Source organism: Procambarus clarkii, chromosome 13 (assembly GCF_040958095.1).
Source record: "Procambarus clarkii isolate CNS0578487 chromosome 13, FALCON_Pclarkii_2.0, whole genome shotgun sequence".
NCBI classification, from domain to species: domain Eukaryota; kingdom Metazoa; phylum Arthropoda; class Malacostraca; order Decapoda; family Cambaridae; genus Procambarus; species Procambarus clarkii.
In genome coordinates, this window is record NC_091162.1 from 17,698,265 (window position 1) to 17,716,974 (window position 18,710).

General features: G+C 45.4%; 1 protein-coding gene and 1 pseudogene across 1 annotated transcript; one reads left to right on the top strand and one right to left on the bottom strand.

Annotated features, from left to right (window-relative positions):
- Window positions 1-1,691: 1,691 nt before the first annotated feature.
- LOC123757212 (uncharacterized) lies at window positions 1,692-8,821 on the bottom strand. The gene is made up of 5 exons (XM_045740687.2): window positions 8,559-8,821; window positions 6,398-6,539; window positions 5,493-6,179; window positions 4,209-4,379; window positions 1,692-3,829 (listed from the first exon to the last, which is right to left on the bottom strand). The coding sequence occupies exons 1-5, from the start codon at window positions 8,717-8,719 to the stop codon at window positions 3,659-3,661; spliced, it is 1,332 nt and encodes a 443-aa protein (XP_045596643.1). The 5' UTR covers window positions 8,720-8,821; the 3' UTR covers window positions 1,692-3,658.
- Window positions 8,822-18,057: 9,236 nt separating this feature from the next.
- On the top strand, window positions 18,058-18,172 carry LOC123757370 (5S ribosomal RNA; annotated as a pseudogene).
- Window positions 18,173-18,710: the final 538 nt, after the last annotated feature.

Consider the following 18,710-nt stretch of genomic DNA (forward strand, 5'->3'; position numbering starts at 1 on the left):
AGTTCCATAAATATACCTCAAAACTTTTCATTTATTGAAAGTTAAGAATGTTTCACTAATGTTCCAGACTGACCTTCCAAGCTGTTGTCCCTTGTCTTTGTTACATAAGACCTTTGGGTCTCTGGAAAAGACCCAAATTATTCAATATGTACCCTATACCCATACTGTGGAAAAGGTTACACAGGCACATAATGGACTCGGGAACTGAACCCCAAAATTTATTTAGCTAAACTTGTTATAATCGTGATAAGCTAGTTGCACATTTTGAAATATATATAAAAAATGGATTCGAGAATGACCATAAATATAGTTCTAGTTCAAATCTTCAAATCTTGTTGATATTATAAGAGTGTGATTTAATTTTTTTTTTTTTTTTTTTTTGAGATATATACAAGAGTTGTTACATTCTTGTACAGCCACTAGTACGCGTAGCGTTTCGGGCAAGTTCTTAATCCTATGGTCCCTGGAATACGATCCCCTGCCGCGAAGAATCGTTTTTTCATCCAAGTACACATTTTACTGTTGCGTTAAACAGAGGCTACAGTTAAGGAATTGCGCCCAGTAAATCCTCCCCGGCCAGGATACGAACCCATGACATAGCGCTCGCGGAACGCCAGGCGAGTGTCTTACCACTACACCACGGAGACTGCTACTAATCAAAGCAGACATCCTTTGCAATTCAAGGGTCCCCAACTGGGAATGACTTGTGTAATGAGATTAAAAAACCTATTTAAAAACTACCAAATTAACTTTATGTAATCAATTTTCCTCACTTTTTATCATCCTTTATGACAACCTGTTTTTGCTGTTATTGTGAACATACGATCTATATATATGTACTGTTATCAAACACTGCCATTTCTAGAAATAAAAATTTTAATAATAAAACTCGTACAATTATACATTTGATTCCTATGTTCCTGCTGTTGTAAAAACTGGTTTCTAAACATATCTTAAAATTTTTTTAATCATTTTCTAAATCTTTTAACACAAAAATTGGAGCATCTCATTTCGTTAAGTATTACCCCATTACACTCTTACATTATTCTACTCATTTTTTTTTATCTTATGTTGGAAATGCATTTTATATATGTGGCATTGTGTCTTACTTTTATTACCTTCATATTCTCCACTGTTTATATCATGTGTGTGTGTACTTTTGCATAAATAAATTATTATTATTATTATTACTAACTATATCTGTACTGTTACTGTAGCTACAGTTTCTATACATTTAAACCGTTAATGCCTTTAATCATTATTACTTAAAAAAATGTATTATTGGATGTTTCTTTAACAATCCAAATGTCATCATACTTTTTGTTCAGTATTAAATGTTACCTCATTAAACAGATATATTATCTAATTGTTTTAAGTTATGTCCAAAATGCACTCCTTATTAGTGGTGTTATATAAATTATTGCGTACCTGTGTATACTCCACTGTATCAAGCTTCAATGTATTTTTACACACAAATTGTTATTGTTTGATAAATAGTTTTTATTGTTTTTTCTTTCCCATTAAATTTCCGTGTAAAGGTTTTCAATCACCTGTAATTTTTATTTATTATACCTTCTGCCAGTCTGAACCAAGAGCAGTGGTGTGAAATATTTGTTTTTATCCTTAACAATGTTTTTGTCTCGGTCTATCATAGGAACAAAGCACATGGTGGGTGGAAAAAAATCACAAAATTGGTCTTTAATTATTTTTATTAGCGACTAAAGCATTGGTGGATCAAACAAGGGATTAACAAAGGATTTGCTTAAATCCATACAACCCAATAATAATTATTGTTGATAATGCATATATATATGCCTGGTGTGAGGCGATGGACTGGTGCTGTCTTGATGTTCTCTCGGCCACTATACGCAAAATTTCTGTCTTGATTTTGAATAAGTTTCTGCCTCGATATTTTGGCCAGATAAGTGGAAAAACATAATGTTTTAGCCAGATGACTTGGAAAAAACGATGTTTTGGCCAAATGAGTGGGAAAAACATGATGTTTTGGCCAGATGAGTGGGAAAAACATGACGTTTTGGCCAGATGAGTGGGAAAAACATAATGTTTTGGCCAGATGATTGGGAAAACATAGTCTTTCAGGGTCGTTGCAGACACATTACTGAACCAGTTTGCAACTGCACAACCTCTCTCACTGTTGTCTTGGCCAGTTAAATGCGAGACATGTTTTGTATTGCTTGTCTGTCAAGAGTCATCATAACTGCTGTCTTGATGCTGCGGCTATAAGTAGTTTAAAAAATTTAAAAATACTTGTCTCATTCTTTTTTATAGACTAAATGCCAACAGGAATTAATACGTTTCTCGCATATTCTTTCTAGTAACTGATCTTGATGACGTCGTCTGGAATTGATGGTATATAAACAGTAGTTTCAGATTATTGTCTACTGATATCCGCCAAAGAATTTGAGCTCAATTGTTGTAAACATGTGTACTATTAGATCTGTGTCCCGTTGTAGTGTTATCGTGCAAGGGTGTTCTTCATCCTTGGTGACTTGTTAGTGTGTTATGCAAGAGGCCAAAGCAGCAGACCCATATGTGTGTGTGGCTCCTGGATGTGTGGGAGAAGTGTGACTCCTGCGTGTATGGGAGGAGGAGTGTGTGGCTCCTGGGTGTATGGAAGGTTGTCTCCTGGGTGTATGGGAGGAGGAGGAGTGCATGGCTCCTGGGTGTATGGGAGGGCTGTGGCTCCTGGGTGTATGGGAGAAGTGTGTCTCCTGGGTGTATGAGAGGAGTGTGGCTCCTGGGTGTATGGGAGAAGTGTGGCTCCTGGGTGTATGAGAGGAGTGTGGGGCTCCTGGGTGTGTGGTTCATGTATGACTGTAGGGTAGGACTCCTGGATGTATGAGAGAAGGATGTAAAGGACCAGCAAATGCCCCCCCCCCCCTCCTCCCCTCCTTCGAGATATGAGGCACCCTTTAAGATCTCTTTCGGGATGTAGGTATCTATTCCCAGAATGAGGTTCCATTCCATATAATATATAAGTGTTTAAGTAACCTCTCAGATTATATCATTAGGCTCCCTCTTAGTTATAAGTAAGGAAAGTGAAGTAAAGTTGCTGGCATGAATAAGAAGACCCACGAACTTGTCCAACTACAGATGTGTACTCACCTAGTTGTGCTTGCAGGGGTTGAGCGCTGGCTCTTTGGTCGAGGGTACAGAGGAGAGAGTAGTAGGTAGGGACAGGAGAGAGAGAGAAGGTTTCCCATGTTGATGTAAGTTGGTGTGTACAGTGTGAGGTTCCCTTATTGTTAGTTCTGAACACAAATGTGTAGGTGCAAGGTACGTTTGAGGCGCGTCTGACAAGGGGTACCAGCATTACCGTCTGCGTTATTCGCGGCCCTGCTGCTTATGTTCACTGAACAGCTGTTACCCTGTGAGAAGGAGTACGTGACCGACGACGCACGTATGCGACGCTGCAGGTGACCGTGAACACTTGAGGTGGTGCGTCAAATAGTGCGGTGGAAGATAGTTTCGGGATGGTCATAAGGCGTCGAAGAACTAGCCGACGACTCGGACCTGCGCCTTGGTGTGTGTGTGTGTGTGTGTGTGTGTACTCATCTATTTGTGTGTGTGTGTGTGGGGGCGGTGAAAGTGCTATTGGCAGTGGCAATGCTGTTGGCGGTGTTGGTATTGCTGTCATCTACTGTCGTGGCGGGTAGACGTAGTAGTTAAACATGTTTTCGTAGTGCTCGTAGCGGCTGGACTGCTGTTGTGGCTCACCACACTTGCGAATGTAGTCCTCACACTCTTCGAAGGTGGCGGCTCCCTTCTCGATGCGCTCGCCGATGCCAGACTTGAAGGAGGAGTAGCGCTGCAGGAGAGGAAGACGAAGAGAGGTGAGGAACATGACCGAACCAACACACTAGAATTAAAACATGCTGATCAAACAAGAACAACAGAGTAATATTGACCAGACAAGTACAGATGAACAAATAAGTCATGATCAAATGCAAAAAGATAAATACTGACAAAATACAGACAAAGACGTTAAGGAAATCGTGTGATTTACAATCGATAAAATGTTTAAAGAGATAATATGTTCTGTAGAAGCTACCTGACTCAAAAGAAAGCATAACAGGAGAGCAATTACTAAGGAAAGTTAAGATAAAGTCTGCAAGCTTCGTTATTTTAGTTTGACTGGAGGTGAAGAGGAAAGGGACAGGGCAGTACATCAGAGAAGGGGAACTCACCTGCTGGATGGAGCGAGCGAAGCAGCCGTCAGAGATCAGGCGGGCAGCGTTCTTGAGGGCGCGGGCGAAGGTGTCCATGGCCAGGATGTGACCGTGGAAGAGGTCACGGGGCTCGACGGACTCGCGGCGCACGCGACCTCCAAGGGTGAATCCACCTTGCTGCAGGCCGCTCTGGGGGAGGCGAGGACACCAGGAAGGCTTGAGTATATAAGTCACTCTGATAACCCACCCACAGCATGCTATCCCCACCCCTGGTTTTAACACATATAATGACCACGTTAGCCTACCTAGCCACGTTAGACTAGCTAGATCATTATACAATTTACGTCTCTATATATAAGCTCACACAAGGTGGGCTGCGCATGTAATGGCGCTCCCGATAATGGTTCAACTTACATTATTACCGTTTTCCAATGAAGTGAATCATACACTGTCACCCACATACCATATACACACTTGAGTATAAATGACCAAACATATTTACATATTGGCGTTCGGCCATGGCGAAATCCCATGGCGTTCGGCCTATCATAGGCAGCCCTCCAGAAACATTATATATAGTGGGTTATAACACAGTATAGTGAATTAATATATCTATTGGGTGCTTCCCCACATGCGTCTCTTGACGCCATGCTCCTAAAATCCCACTATATGCAACAGACATTGTCATTGTCTCCTTATTTTAAACTATAATTTGACTTTCATGAAATTTATGTATTTCGTGCAATTGTATCTCTTAGCTAGAGTTCTACTTTATAAGACCATTAAACGCTTTACAAATACCCAATGCATTATATTATATTAAACTGTAATATGTTCTATGATTTGCCAGAAACCTTGGGCGTTTATCCTTGTAAACTTTAATTTACTCATTGTAATATGTATGTAAACTTTGTAATAGTAACTTATTTATATATAAATTACCTATTACTATTATTGATTGTATTATATTGTGATAGCTGATAGCACCATGTTGTAAATTACTCGTGTAGATCTTAACTATATTCAACGACCTTTTTTGTAAGATTATAACTAGAATAGTTCTACCGATTTAAAGATAAAGACTAAGATGACGAGCAAAGCCTCAAGTTCATGGCTACCATCTTGTGTTATGGGCTAAATCTTTATACACACACTTGAGAACCATAAGAACACGCATGACCAATGTCGGAGAGCCTGACCCTCATCGTTTAGATGTTCGTTAAAGTAGTCTCGAGAAGACCTAATCAATGCTAGCCAAATTTCGTAGTACCAAGATGGCCGCCGCGCGACCATGTTACATACCTGCTCAAGAACGCACTTCATGACGTAGGTGGCGTCGCGTATGTTGCGAGCGCAGATGTCTGAGGTAGCGTTGATCTCCGGGAAGCTGTCAGAGGCGTCGATACTTCCCAGCATGTTGTAGGCGGCAGCAATGTAGACGTCGTGTTCGTAGGGGCGACCCATGAGGCGGGAGAAGGCTGGCTTGATGTAGAGCTTGTACTGCTTGTCCAGGCCGAAGTGTCGGAGCATGTGCATGGTGGCCATGGCGTCTGCCTCATACTGGTGACGGCGGGGATCAGCTGGCTTGGGCTGGATCAGCAGCTGACCCTTGTAGCCGATCTTGTCCTTATACTGCGCCGCCATGCGGTACAGCTGCGCCATGTGCGACATGTCCCGGAAGAACTGACGCTGGAGGACGCTCTGGTAGCCGTCGCGAGGATTGAAGAACACGAAGTTCTCAGCTCCCAGGCGCTTGGCCGCCTCCAGACTGCGCTTCACCTGTGCACATGCGTAGGCGAACACGTGCGCATCGGGGTTGGCGCCTGCACCGTTCATATAGCGAGGGTGAGTGAAGAGGTCGGCACTGTAGTAGAGGGGCTTGATCCCTGTCTGCCTCTGTAGGTCAGCAGCTAGAGTCACCATCTCCTCCAGGTAGCTGTTGGTCTCCTCGAAGCTGTCTCCCTCGGGGGCCATGTCGCGGTCACTCACCTGAAGAACCTCTCACAATTAGCGTCACTCGTTATTTACTTTCAATCTTACTTTATCCTTAGCTAAATATCTTTCCTAGCTTAGTGCCTTCACTTGATAACTCACGAAGGTGCAACAGGCGAACCTATTCTCTATAAACAGGAAATCATAAGATTAGCAAGCTCAGCTCAAGCACCTGAGTATCTACCAGTACCAAAGACCAAGCTCGCGTCACCCACCGAGTAGAACTTGACGTTGAGTTTGTGGAAGAACTCGAAGGCGGCGGTCATGCGGCGCTTGTAGTTGTCGAGGGAGCGGGAGCCGTCCTCCCACTGGTGGTGATGGGCCCGCTCGCCATAGTGGCCCTCAGAGCCGAAGTACCTGCGACATATCTCATTAACCTGTGCCCGATCTTGAGGGTCAACCGTGATTACCATAATAATTTATCCGAATTATTTTAAGTTATGCCTGAAACGTTTTGCGAATTAGTTGGTCTTATTTAATATACATTTTCTGTGCTTACTAATTAAGTACTGTATTATGTTACTATGTATATATATATATTAAATATGTGTTATTGTATGAATAACTGTGTATAGTTTAATTAACAAGGCACATCTGTGCAAGGTGAGTACGACGGGCTCACCATAACCCGTGCTGGTTGGAACATTTTTTCCAAAAAGCTGAATCTAAAAACAACAACAAATCTGTTAACAAGAACTCTTCAATCTGCAAGAAATAGGAACTAGTGTTGAGTCAAGCATGAACGGAGAGCGCTGTGAAGATTGCCGAGAAGTTAAGTACTGACCGAGAGGTGAGAACAGACTCCTACTGAATACTGTACATCACTGCTACGAATAGCACAACTTGGGCCATACACAGTAGTAGTAGTAGTAGTCATCCATCAGTCTCAGGAGACTATGCAGTTACGCTCTGGTTGTCGGTCAGGAGTGGCCTCTCCAGGGCGCAAAGCTAGGGTAGGTTGATACAGGGAAGAACAGGGTTGGGGATTGGAACCCCCCTGTTCTTAGGCTTGTACGAAGTCCTCCCAAGGTCGAACTGCTGACCTTTCCCCAGGATGTAACCCCACAACACTTGCCTAACTCCCGGCTTTCTGTTTACTGCTAGGTGAACAGAGGTATCAGATAAAATGAAACATGTCGAACCATTTTTGTCCCACCCGGGGATCAAACTCCAGTTCCCCGTTGTGAGTTGAGAACGTAGACCACTGTACTACAGACTCGTAATAGCAGAGATGTGTTTATCCTTAAATCTAAGCTACAAAATGCGTTCAGTTCAGGGGGGAACCTAATGTTGGGAATTGTAGAGGACCAATTGTGCTGTTTGGTAATGTTGGGTGCTATAGTACTGGACCCACTCAAAGCTTTCCCAAGACTACGCTGGTCCAAGCGGCGCTCCTCCTCAAAGGTACAGTCATCAATTTTTACGGACTGTGTAATAATATATATTACATATACAATACATATATTACATATATGTATTGTAGTTTTGTGTTTGGTTAGGCTTAAGTTAGATCATGTGCTTTAAGGGTCCTGTTGGCAATTAAGCGTATTTACAGTTCTTGGATGAACTTGGAAAATGAGTGAATGTTTAATCGAGCAAAGGTCGAATGCATATTATGTTTCACTTATAAACAAGGGGAAAGGCTACTGAATTACTGAGTGTTTAGGCACTGGTCTGAGGGGAAAGGATGGGTATGATTGGGTATGGGTAGTCACACCCTGGGTATGAATGGGTATGCGCGTTCTTGCATATATATACTGTTTTAGGTGAAAAACGGAGAGTGACGCGCCGCAACCGATCTTGTGTTTACATTAAGTTCAGCTTCACTAATCTAGTATCACCAGACATTCTTATATTTGAGACGAAAAATGATGGGATCTATTTTACTCGCAAAGAGGAGGGCCTGTCACTCACCAAGGGGAGGGCCTGTTACTCACGAATGGGACGGCCTGTCACTCATCAAGGGAAGGGCTTGTCACTCACCAAGGGGAGGGCCTGTCACTCACCAAGGGGAGGGCCTGTCACTCACCAAGGGGAGAGGCCTGCCACTCAACAAGGGGAGGACCTGTCACTCACCAAGAGGAGGACCTGTCACTCACCAAGAGGAGGACCTGTCACTCACCAAGAGGAGGGCCTGTCACTCACTAAGGGGAGGGCCTGACACTCACCAAGGGGGAGGGCCTGTCACTCACCAAGGGGAGGGCCTGTTACTCACCAAGGAAAGGGCCTGCCACTCACCAAGGGGACGGCCTATCACTCATCAAGGGAAGGGCCTGCCACTCACCAAGGGGAGGGCCTGCCAATCACCAAGGGGAGGACCTGTCACTCACCAAGAGGAGGGCCTGTCACTCACCAAAGGAAGGACCTGTCACTCACCTGAAGGTGTTGAAGTAGCAGACGGAGAAGCGGAGCCACTCCTCCATGGAGCGGCCATGGACGGTCTCGCCGGCGTTGTAGTGCCGGAAGACCAGAGTGTCCTCGGGGCCAGCATCCGGCCGGTACTCCACCCGCCCGATACCTGGGAAGTACTTGTTCATGCTGACGGATGTGGTTGGGGGGCGCTGACGGCGGCTGCTGACGGAGGCTGCTGACGGAGGCGTGGCTAAGCGACGGTGCTGCTTCTTCACCCTGACTTCCCAGCCCTCGCTGCCACGTTATATACCCGACGCCGTGCTCGGCCGACCACGTCCACGCCGGTTCCGACACCCGACACCCGACACACGCCGCTTGCCACCGACCCGCTCCCCGCCTCGCCCGACACCCAGGGCTTTCCCCCCCCCCCCCCCATCGTTAGACCCTTTCCCCAACACCTGGAACTCACCCCCTCTCACAACACCAAGGAGAGGTAAGGTAATTATTAAACGAGCGCCGAGTTTCTGGGTGAATACAAAGATCAACAACATCAGAATCTTTGAATTGCACAAGGTGAGCAAAAGTGTAGCGCTGCCTGCTACTCTGGAGGCAATATTGACATCATGAAGCCTATATATATACATAGCCATACCAAGAAACTAGTTACACATCTCTCGTTTGATCACATACACTGTTTGATCACATACACTGTTTGATCACATACACTGTTTGATCACATTCACTGTTTGATCACATATACTTAAAGCAGGATAACACAGATTATCTTCACTGGAGGTAGCCTCAGTTCAGCTGCTGAGAGCTCGGGCTTATATGGTCTTTGTACAGTAGTCCAACGGTAACACAGTCGAGAGGTAATGTTAATTACTGTTGATGTTTATCAATTTAGGCTACACATCTTATCATTTAGAGAAAGAATTATTTATAACCAAGTAGCACCTTCCCCATGAATTTTTTATTCTTTTTTAAGAACCCTTATCATGAACAATACCACCAAACCAATATATAAACCAACGCTTCTCTGCAAGTCAAACTTAATCATCTTCACATTAAAGGTTCATGATATTTTACCCAGAAAATATACATCTTACAACACATAGATTTCTCAATGCCACAGGGACCACAATGGTAAACCTAGAATCTCCTTTAACGAAAGCAGTACAATTACAGTTGGTCACGCTACGGCTGCAAGTGATGCCAAAATAACTAATTAAAGTATCAAATCATGTCTAATATAATGTAAATATAATATATTATATGCAGACGATGAGTCACAATAACGTGGCTGAAGATATGATGACCAAACCACACAGCAGAAGATGAAGAGCTCGTGTTTAAGTACGTTTATTGAGACAATAAAATACATCTCAAAGGGATAGAGAATCTTAGGCTATTTCTACCCTTCCCACCCCACTCCAAAAGATGTAGAGACGACGACGTTTCGGTCCGTCCTGCCATGATCAAATCGATTGTGATACAATCGACTTGGTAATGGTCCAGGATGGACCGAAACGTCGCCGTCTTTTCATCTCCTGGTGTGTGTGAAATAAAAGTCGAAAATTCCAGTTTGGCAGCAGGATGCTGCTTCTTGAAACCTTCCTTATTAAGACTGCTCAATGGCTCGCTCGATAGAGCTTTGACCTGACACACGAAGGGTCCACGGTTCGTGTCTCCTAGAGCCATTATACGTATAAATATAAATAATTAAGTCTATGTTTTGGTTAGGAATTGTAGTTTTTACTCTTTTTACGGATTATGTCTTTCATTATTCGTTCTTTTTTTTATGTTCACTGTGCATAGTTGATTTGTAATATAATTTTATTGGAGGCGTTGTGGTTTCTGCCCTTGGTTCAGGATTGTACCATCGGTCCAGGTGTCGTCTTAAAGGATTATAGGCATAGGATTATGCCTAAACGGTAGGAGTGAGTGCCCCTAAAGATGCAAAGCCAGTGTTCTCAACGCTTATATCTGTCGAGGCCTTACCCACTGCTCTGAATGGAGCAACGTGAGTAGGGAGTTTGAAAGAATAACTCAGGTGTTGGTGAACAATGGATATAGCAACACGGAAATAAACACTACTATAAGACGACACCTTCTTGAGGTTATCTTGAGATGATTTCGGGGCTTTAGTGTCCCCGCGGCCCGGTCCTCGACCAGGCCTCCACCCCCAGGAAGCAACCCCTGACAGCTGACTAACACCCAGGTACCTATTTTACTGCTAGGTAACAGGGCCATAGAGTGAAAGAAACTCACCTGGAAATAAAATAAAATAAGCTCGAGAATACTTTGAGCGGGCTGCGCATGCGTATCACAGCCGGGGAAGAAGGAGAGCGTCACTTGCTGCAGAGACTCCTACTAGAGATGCCATATTAGCAGCGTGCAAGGGAGAAGCAATCCCAGTGTGGCGTGTTCTGAACAGCGTCTGCGCCCATCATTACGGCCATTGCGTTTAATTGGTCTGAAGATCGGTCATTGCATTTAATTGACCAAGGACGCATTCTACTCTTGCTCTGAGACCTGAGAGGAGGCGTCATTACATCAAGATCACGTGGTCGTACAACACTAGTTGTTGTTTAATTACGCGTCTGTGAAGATAGTTACGTCCCGTAATTAATAGTCTACAGCAGTGAGCGTCGAGAACTAGCAGACGTGATACCGGCGGGCCTATGTGTTCCAACACGCCTACGTTAAGTTGACCAGACCACACACTAGAAGGTGAAGGGACGACGACGTTTCGGTCCGTCCTGGACAATCGACTTGAGAATGGTCCAGGACGGACCGAAACGTCGCCGTCCCTTCACCTTCTAGTGTGTGGTCTGGTCAACTTACTTTAGCCACGTTATTGTGACTCATCGCCTTCCTACGTAAAGTATACATTGTAGTTTGATGCATCATTCTATAGTATATTTATGTGGGCAGCCTGTCGTTAGGATGTACGCAGACCACAAATACAACGTTAGTTTCATCCAACTTTATTTTCCAATTTCAGTGAATATTGGAATAATTTTCTAGCCTAGTCAATTGTTGCTCAAATTTCCCTGATTACAGCGTGTAGGCGAGGAGGAACCAAGTATTTCTGCCTTCACTTACGATGTTCACCACTGGTGTTTCTTCCTTATTGGGACGATGTTGTGTTGATTTAGGGGGCGACGACGATCGTGGGATCGACTTGGACGATGTGATCACGACTACGAGTACTGAGACGGGTTTAGTGAAGTCATCTCACAGCTAAGACACAAATCACGTTTCGTAGAATATTTGACTATTACCATTATTAATTTTAATATGTGTTTTCCATGCATATAATGGTCAAGAGGAATAATTTAAGTCAATAATTTACTGCTTAGTACTCAATAAGTTTGCATTTATTATTTCTTAGGATTTTAGTAATATTTTATAGAATTGATCATTTATTATTTCATAATCTTTTAGAATCTACATTCGATTCAAGATTCTATAACCTTTACTAACCTCATTAATGAGGTGGTGAAGAACCACACACTGGTTCCTAGATATATATGAATTTCTAGTAATACTCCCCAATGTTGATATTTGAGGCTTTTAACTCTCAATTAATTATTATTACAGTCCATTCATCCTCTTTAAATAATTGCTAAATAATTTAACATACATAGGCACTGGTTCTACAGTGTCAGTTTTATAATCTCTTTATTTGTTTTCCCTCTTTTTGCAAAAGTGGGTGGTCCTTCGGGTATATTAATTCTCTTAATTAAATAATATTATATTATCTTATCTTTGAGTTAAAGTCCCAGATACCCAACACATTTCATTCACCTGGGCACTAGGAGACCCACCACCGACCCCAAGAGTGGGAGAGAGAGAGAAGCTCTATCCACCGATTGATTGATGAAGATTAATCCACCCAAGAGGTGGCACAGGCATGAATAGCCCGGACTCATGAATCTCTTTGTTCGTATTCGCGATTGGAGCACGGACGCTTTCGGCTAGCCTCACCAAATTTGAAGCGTGAATACCGGTTGCTAGGGTGGTCACAGGGGTGGTCGAGGTTCACCCCCCCCCATGCTCCCCCTTTGTATGAATGCATATTTTACTGCATTTCAATCTTGCTAAATTTCAGCCTCAATCTTCTCTAGAATTCGTCAAGCTTATTATTTTTTTATTAATGTTAAATGTTAGCTTGTCTATAATTTTGTAACTAGCTCATCAAGATTGTAACTTGCTTAGATAAATGAATTGTGGGGTTCAGTCCCTGAGCCCATTATGTGCCTCTGTAACCCTTTCCACTACCGCCCACAAGATGGGTATGGGGTGCATAATAAACGAATAAACTAAAAAAAACTCTTATGTAGTTAGTTACTGATGACAGAGTGCCTGGGGGCTACAGAGTGCTTGGGGGGATACAGAGTGCCTGGGGGCTACAGAGTGCCTGGGGGCTACAGAGTGCCTGGGGGCTACAGAGTGCTTGGGGGGATACAGAGTGCCTGGGGGCTACAGAGTGCCTTGGGGCTACAGAGTGCCTGGGGGGATACAGAGTGCCTGGGGGCTACAGAGTGCCTGGGGGCTACAGAGTGCCTGGGGGCTACAGAGTGCCTGGGAACTTCAGAGTGCTTGGGGGATACAGAGTGCCTGGGGGATACAGAGTGCCTGGGGGGATACAGAGTGCCTGGGGGCTACAGAGTGCCTGGGGGGATACAGAGTGCCTGGGGGCTACAGAGTGCTTGGGGGGATACAGAGCGCTTGGGGGCTACAGAGTGCTTGGGGGGATACAGAGTGCTTGGGGGCTACAGAGTGCCTGGGGGGGCTACAGAGTGCCTGGGTAGTTACCTCAGTGTTCCAACTGATTTTCTAATGGAGTGGAGTGTAACAACATGGGGGGGGGGGTGTGGAGGAGAGGTACACCTACACCCATCTGGGAGTACATAGCGTGAGAGGTAACACTATACACACTACACCAGGGTGTTGGGCCCTGGCCCTTTGTGTTCTCAGTGTATCACCACCACTACCACCACCACTACCACCACTACCACCACCACCACTACCACCACCACTACCACCACTTCCACTTAGCATTTTAGCTTATCTTAGGTTAGCTTAGCATTTTAAATGCACCGACTCACCTTGTGTGGTTGATTGTTCAATAAATCTGTGAACTATATGTTTAACACATCTCTCACCCTGTCCATGGTCACCCTGTCCATGGTCACCCTGTCCATGGTCACCCTGTCCATGGTCACCCTGTCCATGGTCACCCTGTCCATGGTCACCCTGTCCATGGTGGACAGAAGAACATGTATATATGCTGGTTAGCATTGTAAATGTCTGGCCACGTCTGTGGTAGAAAATAATAATAATAACAAAAATAAAATCACTACAACCACCACCACTACCACCACCACCACTACAACCACTACCACCACTACCACCACCACTACCACCACTACAACCACCACTACCACCACTACAACCACTACCACCACTACCACCACCACTACCACCACTACAACCACTACCACCACTACAACCACCACTACCACCACTACAACCACTACCACCACTACAACCACCACTACCACCACTACAACCACTACCACCACTACCACCACCACTACCACCACTACAACCACTACCACCACTACCACCACTACAACCACCACTACCACCACTACAACCACTACCACCACTACAACCACCACTACCACCACTACAACCACTACCACCACTACAACCACCACTACCACCACTACAACCACTACCACCACTACCACCACTACAACCACCACTACCACCACTACAACCACTACCACCACTACAACCACCACTACCACCACTACAACCACTACCACCACTACAACCACCACTACCACCACTACAACCACTACCACCACTACCACCACTACAACCACCACTACCACCACTACAACCACTACCACCACTACAACCACCACTACCACCACTACAACCACTACCACCACTACAACCACCACTACCACCACTACAACCACTACCACCACTACCACCACTACAACCACCACTACCACCACTACAACCACTACCACCACTACAACCACCACTACCACCACTACAACCACTACCACCACTACAACCACCACTACCAGCACTACAACCACTACCACCACTACCACCACTACAACCACCACTACCACCACTACAACCACTACCACCACTACAACCACCACTACCACCACTACAACCACTACCACCACTACAACCACCACTACCACCACTACAACCACTACCACCACTACAACCACCACTACCACCACTACAACCACTACAACCACTACAACCACCACCACCACCACTACAACCACTACCACCACTACAACCACTACCACCACTACAACCACCACCACTACCACCACTACAACCACTACCACCACTACAACCACCACCACCACCACTACAACCACTACCACCACTACAACCACTACCACCACCACTACAACCACCACCACCACCACTACAACCACTACCACCACTACAACCACCACCACCACCACTACAACCACTACCACCACTACAACCACTACCACCACCACTACAACCACCACCACCACCACTACAACCACTACCACCACTACAACCACTACCACCACCACTACAACCACCACCACCACTACAACCACTACCACCACCACTACAACCACCACTACCACCCCTACAACCACTACCACCACCACTACCACCACTACAACCACTACCACCACTACAACCACTACCACCACCACTACCACCACTACAACCACTACCACCACCACTACCACCACTACCACCACCACTACCACCACCACTACCACCACTACAACCACTACCACCACCACTACCACCACCACTACCACCACCACTACCACCACTACAACCACTACCACCACCACTACCACCACTACAACCACTACAACCACTACCACCACTGCCACCACCAACAACAAAAACAACATTTCTACCAATACTGCCACTCGTCCCATGTTGTTAGACTCACCTCTATTGGAAAATCTGTTAGAACACTGAAGTAACTATCCAATGACCATACTCCCAGCTGGGGCCCTTACTCCTGTACTTAGACAATGGCATGAGTTACCCAACCTGTGACTGTACCGAATCTACAGTCTGGATTTCCGTTCATGTAGCCCCCAAGTACTCTGTAGCCCCCCCTGGCACTCTGTAGCCCCCCCTGGTACTCTGTAGCCCCCCCTGGCACTCTGTAGCCCCCCCTGGCACTCTGTAGCCCCCCCTGGCACTCTGTAGCCCCCCTGGCACTCTGGTGCACGTAGAAGAGTTCATCAACCTCACGCTCCTGGTTCACGTTCACAATGAACGAAAGAACATAATTGGGAACGTGAAACAGACATGAGTCAGAGATGTCGGAAAGAACTTTTCAGTGCAAGAGTCGTAAATACGTGGACCCGAGTAGACGAGGAAGTTGTCGAGTGCACACAATAAAGTGCACAGTTTCAAGTGTGAATATGATAAGAAAAAAAAAGAGTGAAAAGTGTCACTACATTAATTAATGACGGTCGAAAGGCGGGGCTGAAGAGCAGATGCTCGACCCAGCAAGCACAACTAGGTGAGTAATAGGTGAATACACTCACAGTCTCACAATCATATTTCACATATTCACACACACATTAAACCCATGGTTTAATCAGAGATGAAGGCTAGCTAAGCACCAAAGTAAAAGGGCATGGAGAAACTATATGAATAACAGGACACTGGAGAGCAGAGAAAGATACCAGAATGCCAGGAATGAATATGTCAGGATGAGAAGAGAGGCAGAAAGACAATACGAAAATGACATCGCAAGCAAGGCAAAGACTCAGCCTAAATTGCTGCATAGCCACATCAGGAGAAAAACAACAGTAAACGAACAGGTCATGAAACTGGAAGAGTTTGAGATTACCAGCGGGGAAGTAAGGAAGTGTTTACTAGAGTTGGATGTGATAAAGGCTATAGGCCCAGATGGAATCTCCCCTTGGATACTAAAGGAAGGAGCAGAAGAACTGTGCCTGCCACTCTCCATAGTGTATAACAAATCACTGGCAACAGGGGAACTGCCAGAAATTTGGAAAGCAGCTAACATAGTCCCGATATACAAGAAGGGGGATAGACAGGAGACACTGAACTACAGGCCAGTGTCCCTAACCTGCATACCATGCAAGCTGATGGAGAAGATTGTGCGAAGAAAGCTAGTGGAACATCTGGAGCGAAAGAACTTTGTAACACAGCATCAACATGGGTTCAGGGATGGCAGGTCCAACCTCACAGGGTTACTTGAATTCTACGATCAGACAACAAAAATAAGGCAAGAAAGAGAAGGGTGGGCAGACTGCATATTTTTGGATTGTAAGAAAGCCTTTGATACAGTGCCACACAAGAGGCTAGTGCGAAAGTTGGAGATGCAGGCTGGAGTGAAAGGGAAGGTACTCCGGTGGATAGAGGAGTACCTAAGCAACAGGAGACAACGAGTCTGTGTGAGGGGTGAGGTCTCAGATTGGCGAGACGTCACAAGTGGAGTCCCGCAGGGGTCAGTCCTTGGACCTATACTGTTTCTGGTATATGTAAATGATCTCCCAGAGGGTGTAGATTCGTTCCTCTCAATGTTTGCCGACGATGCAAAAATTATGAGGATTGAAACAGAGGCTGATAGTAGGAGGCTACACGATGACCTGGATAGACTGAGTGAATGGCCCAACAAATGGCTGTTGAAGTTCAACCCGAGTAAATGCAAAGTAATGAAACTAGGCAGTGGAAACAGGAGGCCAGGCACAGGATACAGAATAGGAGATGAAGTACTTAATGAAACAGACAGAGAGAAAGATCTAGGAGTTGATATCACACCAAACCTGTCTCCTGAAGCCCACATAAAGAGAATAACGTCTGCGGCATATGCGAGGCTGGCTAACATCAGAACGGCGTTCAGGAACCTGTGTAAGGAATCATTCAGAATCTTGTACACCACATATGTAAGACCAATCCTGGAGTATGCGGCCCCAGCATGGAGCCCGTACCTTGTCAAGCACAAGACGAAGCTGGAAAAAGTCCAAAGCTATGCTACTAGACTAGTCCCAGAACTAAGAGGCATGAGTTATGAGGAAAGGCTGCGGGAAATGCACCTTACGACACTGGAAGACAGAAGAGTAAGGGGGGACATTATCACAATCTACAAAATCCTCAGGGGAATCGACCGGGTAAACAAGGATGAACTATTCAACACTGGTGGGACGCGAACAAGGGGACACAGGTGGAAGCTGAGTACCCAAATGAGCCACAGAGACGTTAGAAAGAACTTTTTCAGTGTCAGAGTGGTTAGTAAATGGAATGCATTAGGAAGTGATGTGGTGGAGGCTGACTCCATACACAGTTTCAAATGTAGATATGATAGAGCCCAATAGGCTCAGGAATCTGTACACCAGTTGATTGACGGTTGAGAGACGGGACCAAAGAGCCAGAGCTCAACCCTTGCAAGCACAATTAGGTGAGTACAATTAGGTGAGTACACACATATGCCAACGGCCATACCACGCTTCACCGCTTCTCGTCCGATCAGCGAAGTTAAGCAACGTTGGGTTTGGTTAGTACTTGGATGGGTGACCGCCTGGGAACACCAAATGCTGTTGGCAATAATGTTTTGGGGGCCTGGTAGCCTGGTGGATAGCGCGCAGGACTCGTAATTCTATGGCGCGGGTTCGATTCCCGCACGAGGCAGAAACAACTGGGCAAAGTTTCTTTCACCCTGAATGCCCCTGTTACCTAGCAGTAAATAGGTACCTGGGAGTTAGTCAGCTGCCACGAGCTGCTTCCTGGAGTGTGTGTGTGTGTGTGTGGTGTGGAAAAAAAAAGTAGTCAGTAAACAGTTGATTGACAGTTGAGAGGCGGGCCGATAGAGCAAAGCTCAACCCACGCAAACACAACTAGGTGAATACACAGGCACAGGAGTTCTATAATAAAATAACGAGGATAAGACAGGACAGAGAAGGCTGGGCAGACTGCATATTTCTGGACTGCCAAAAAGCCTTTGATACAGTACCGCACATGAGACTGCTATTCAAACTCGAGAGGCAGGCGGGGGTGGGGGGAAAGGCCCTAGCATGGATAAGGAACTACCTAACAGGAAGGAGCCAAAGAGTTACGGTAAGGGGCGAGAAGTCGGACTGGCGA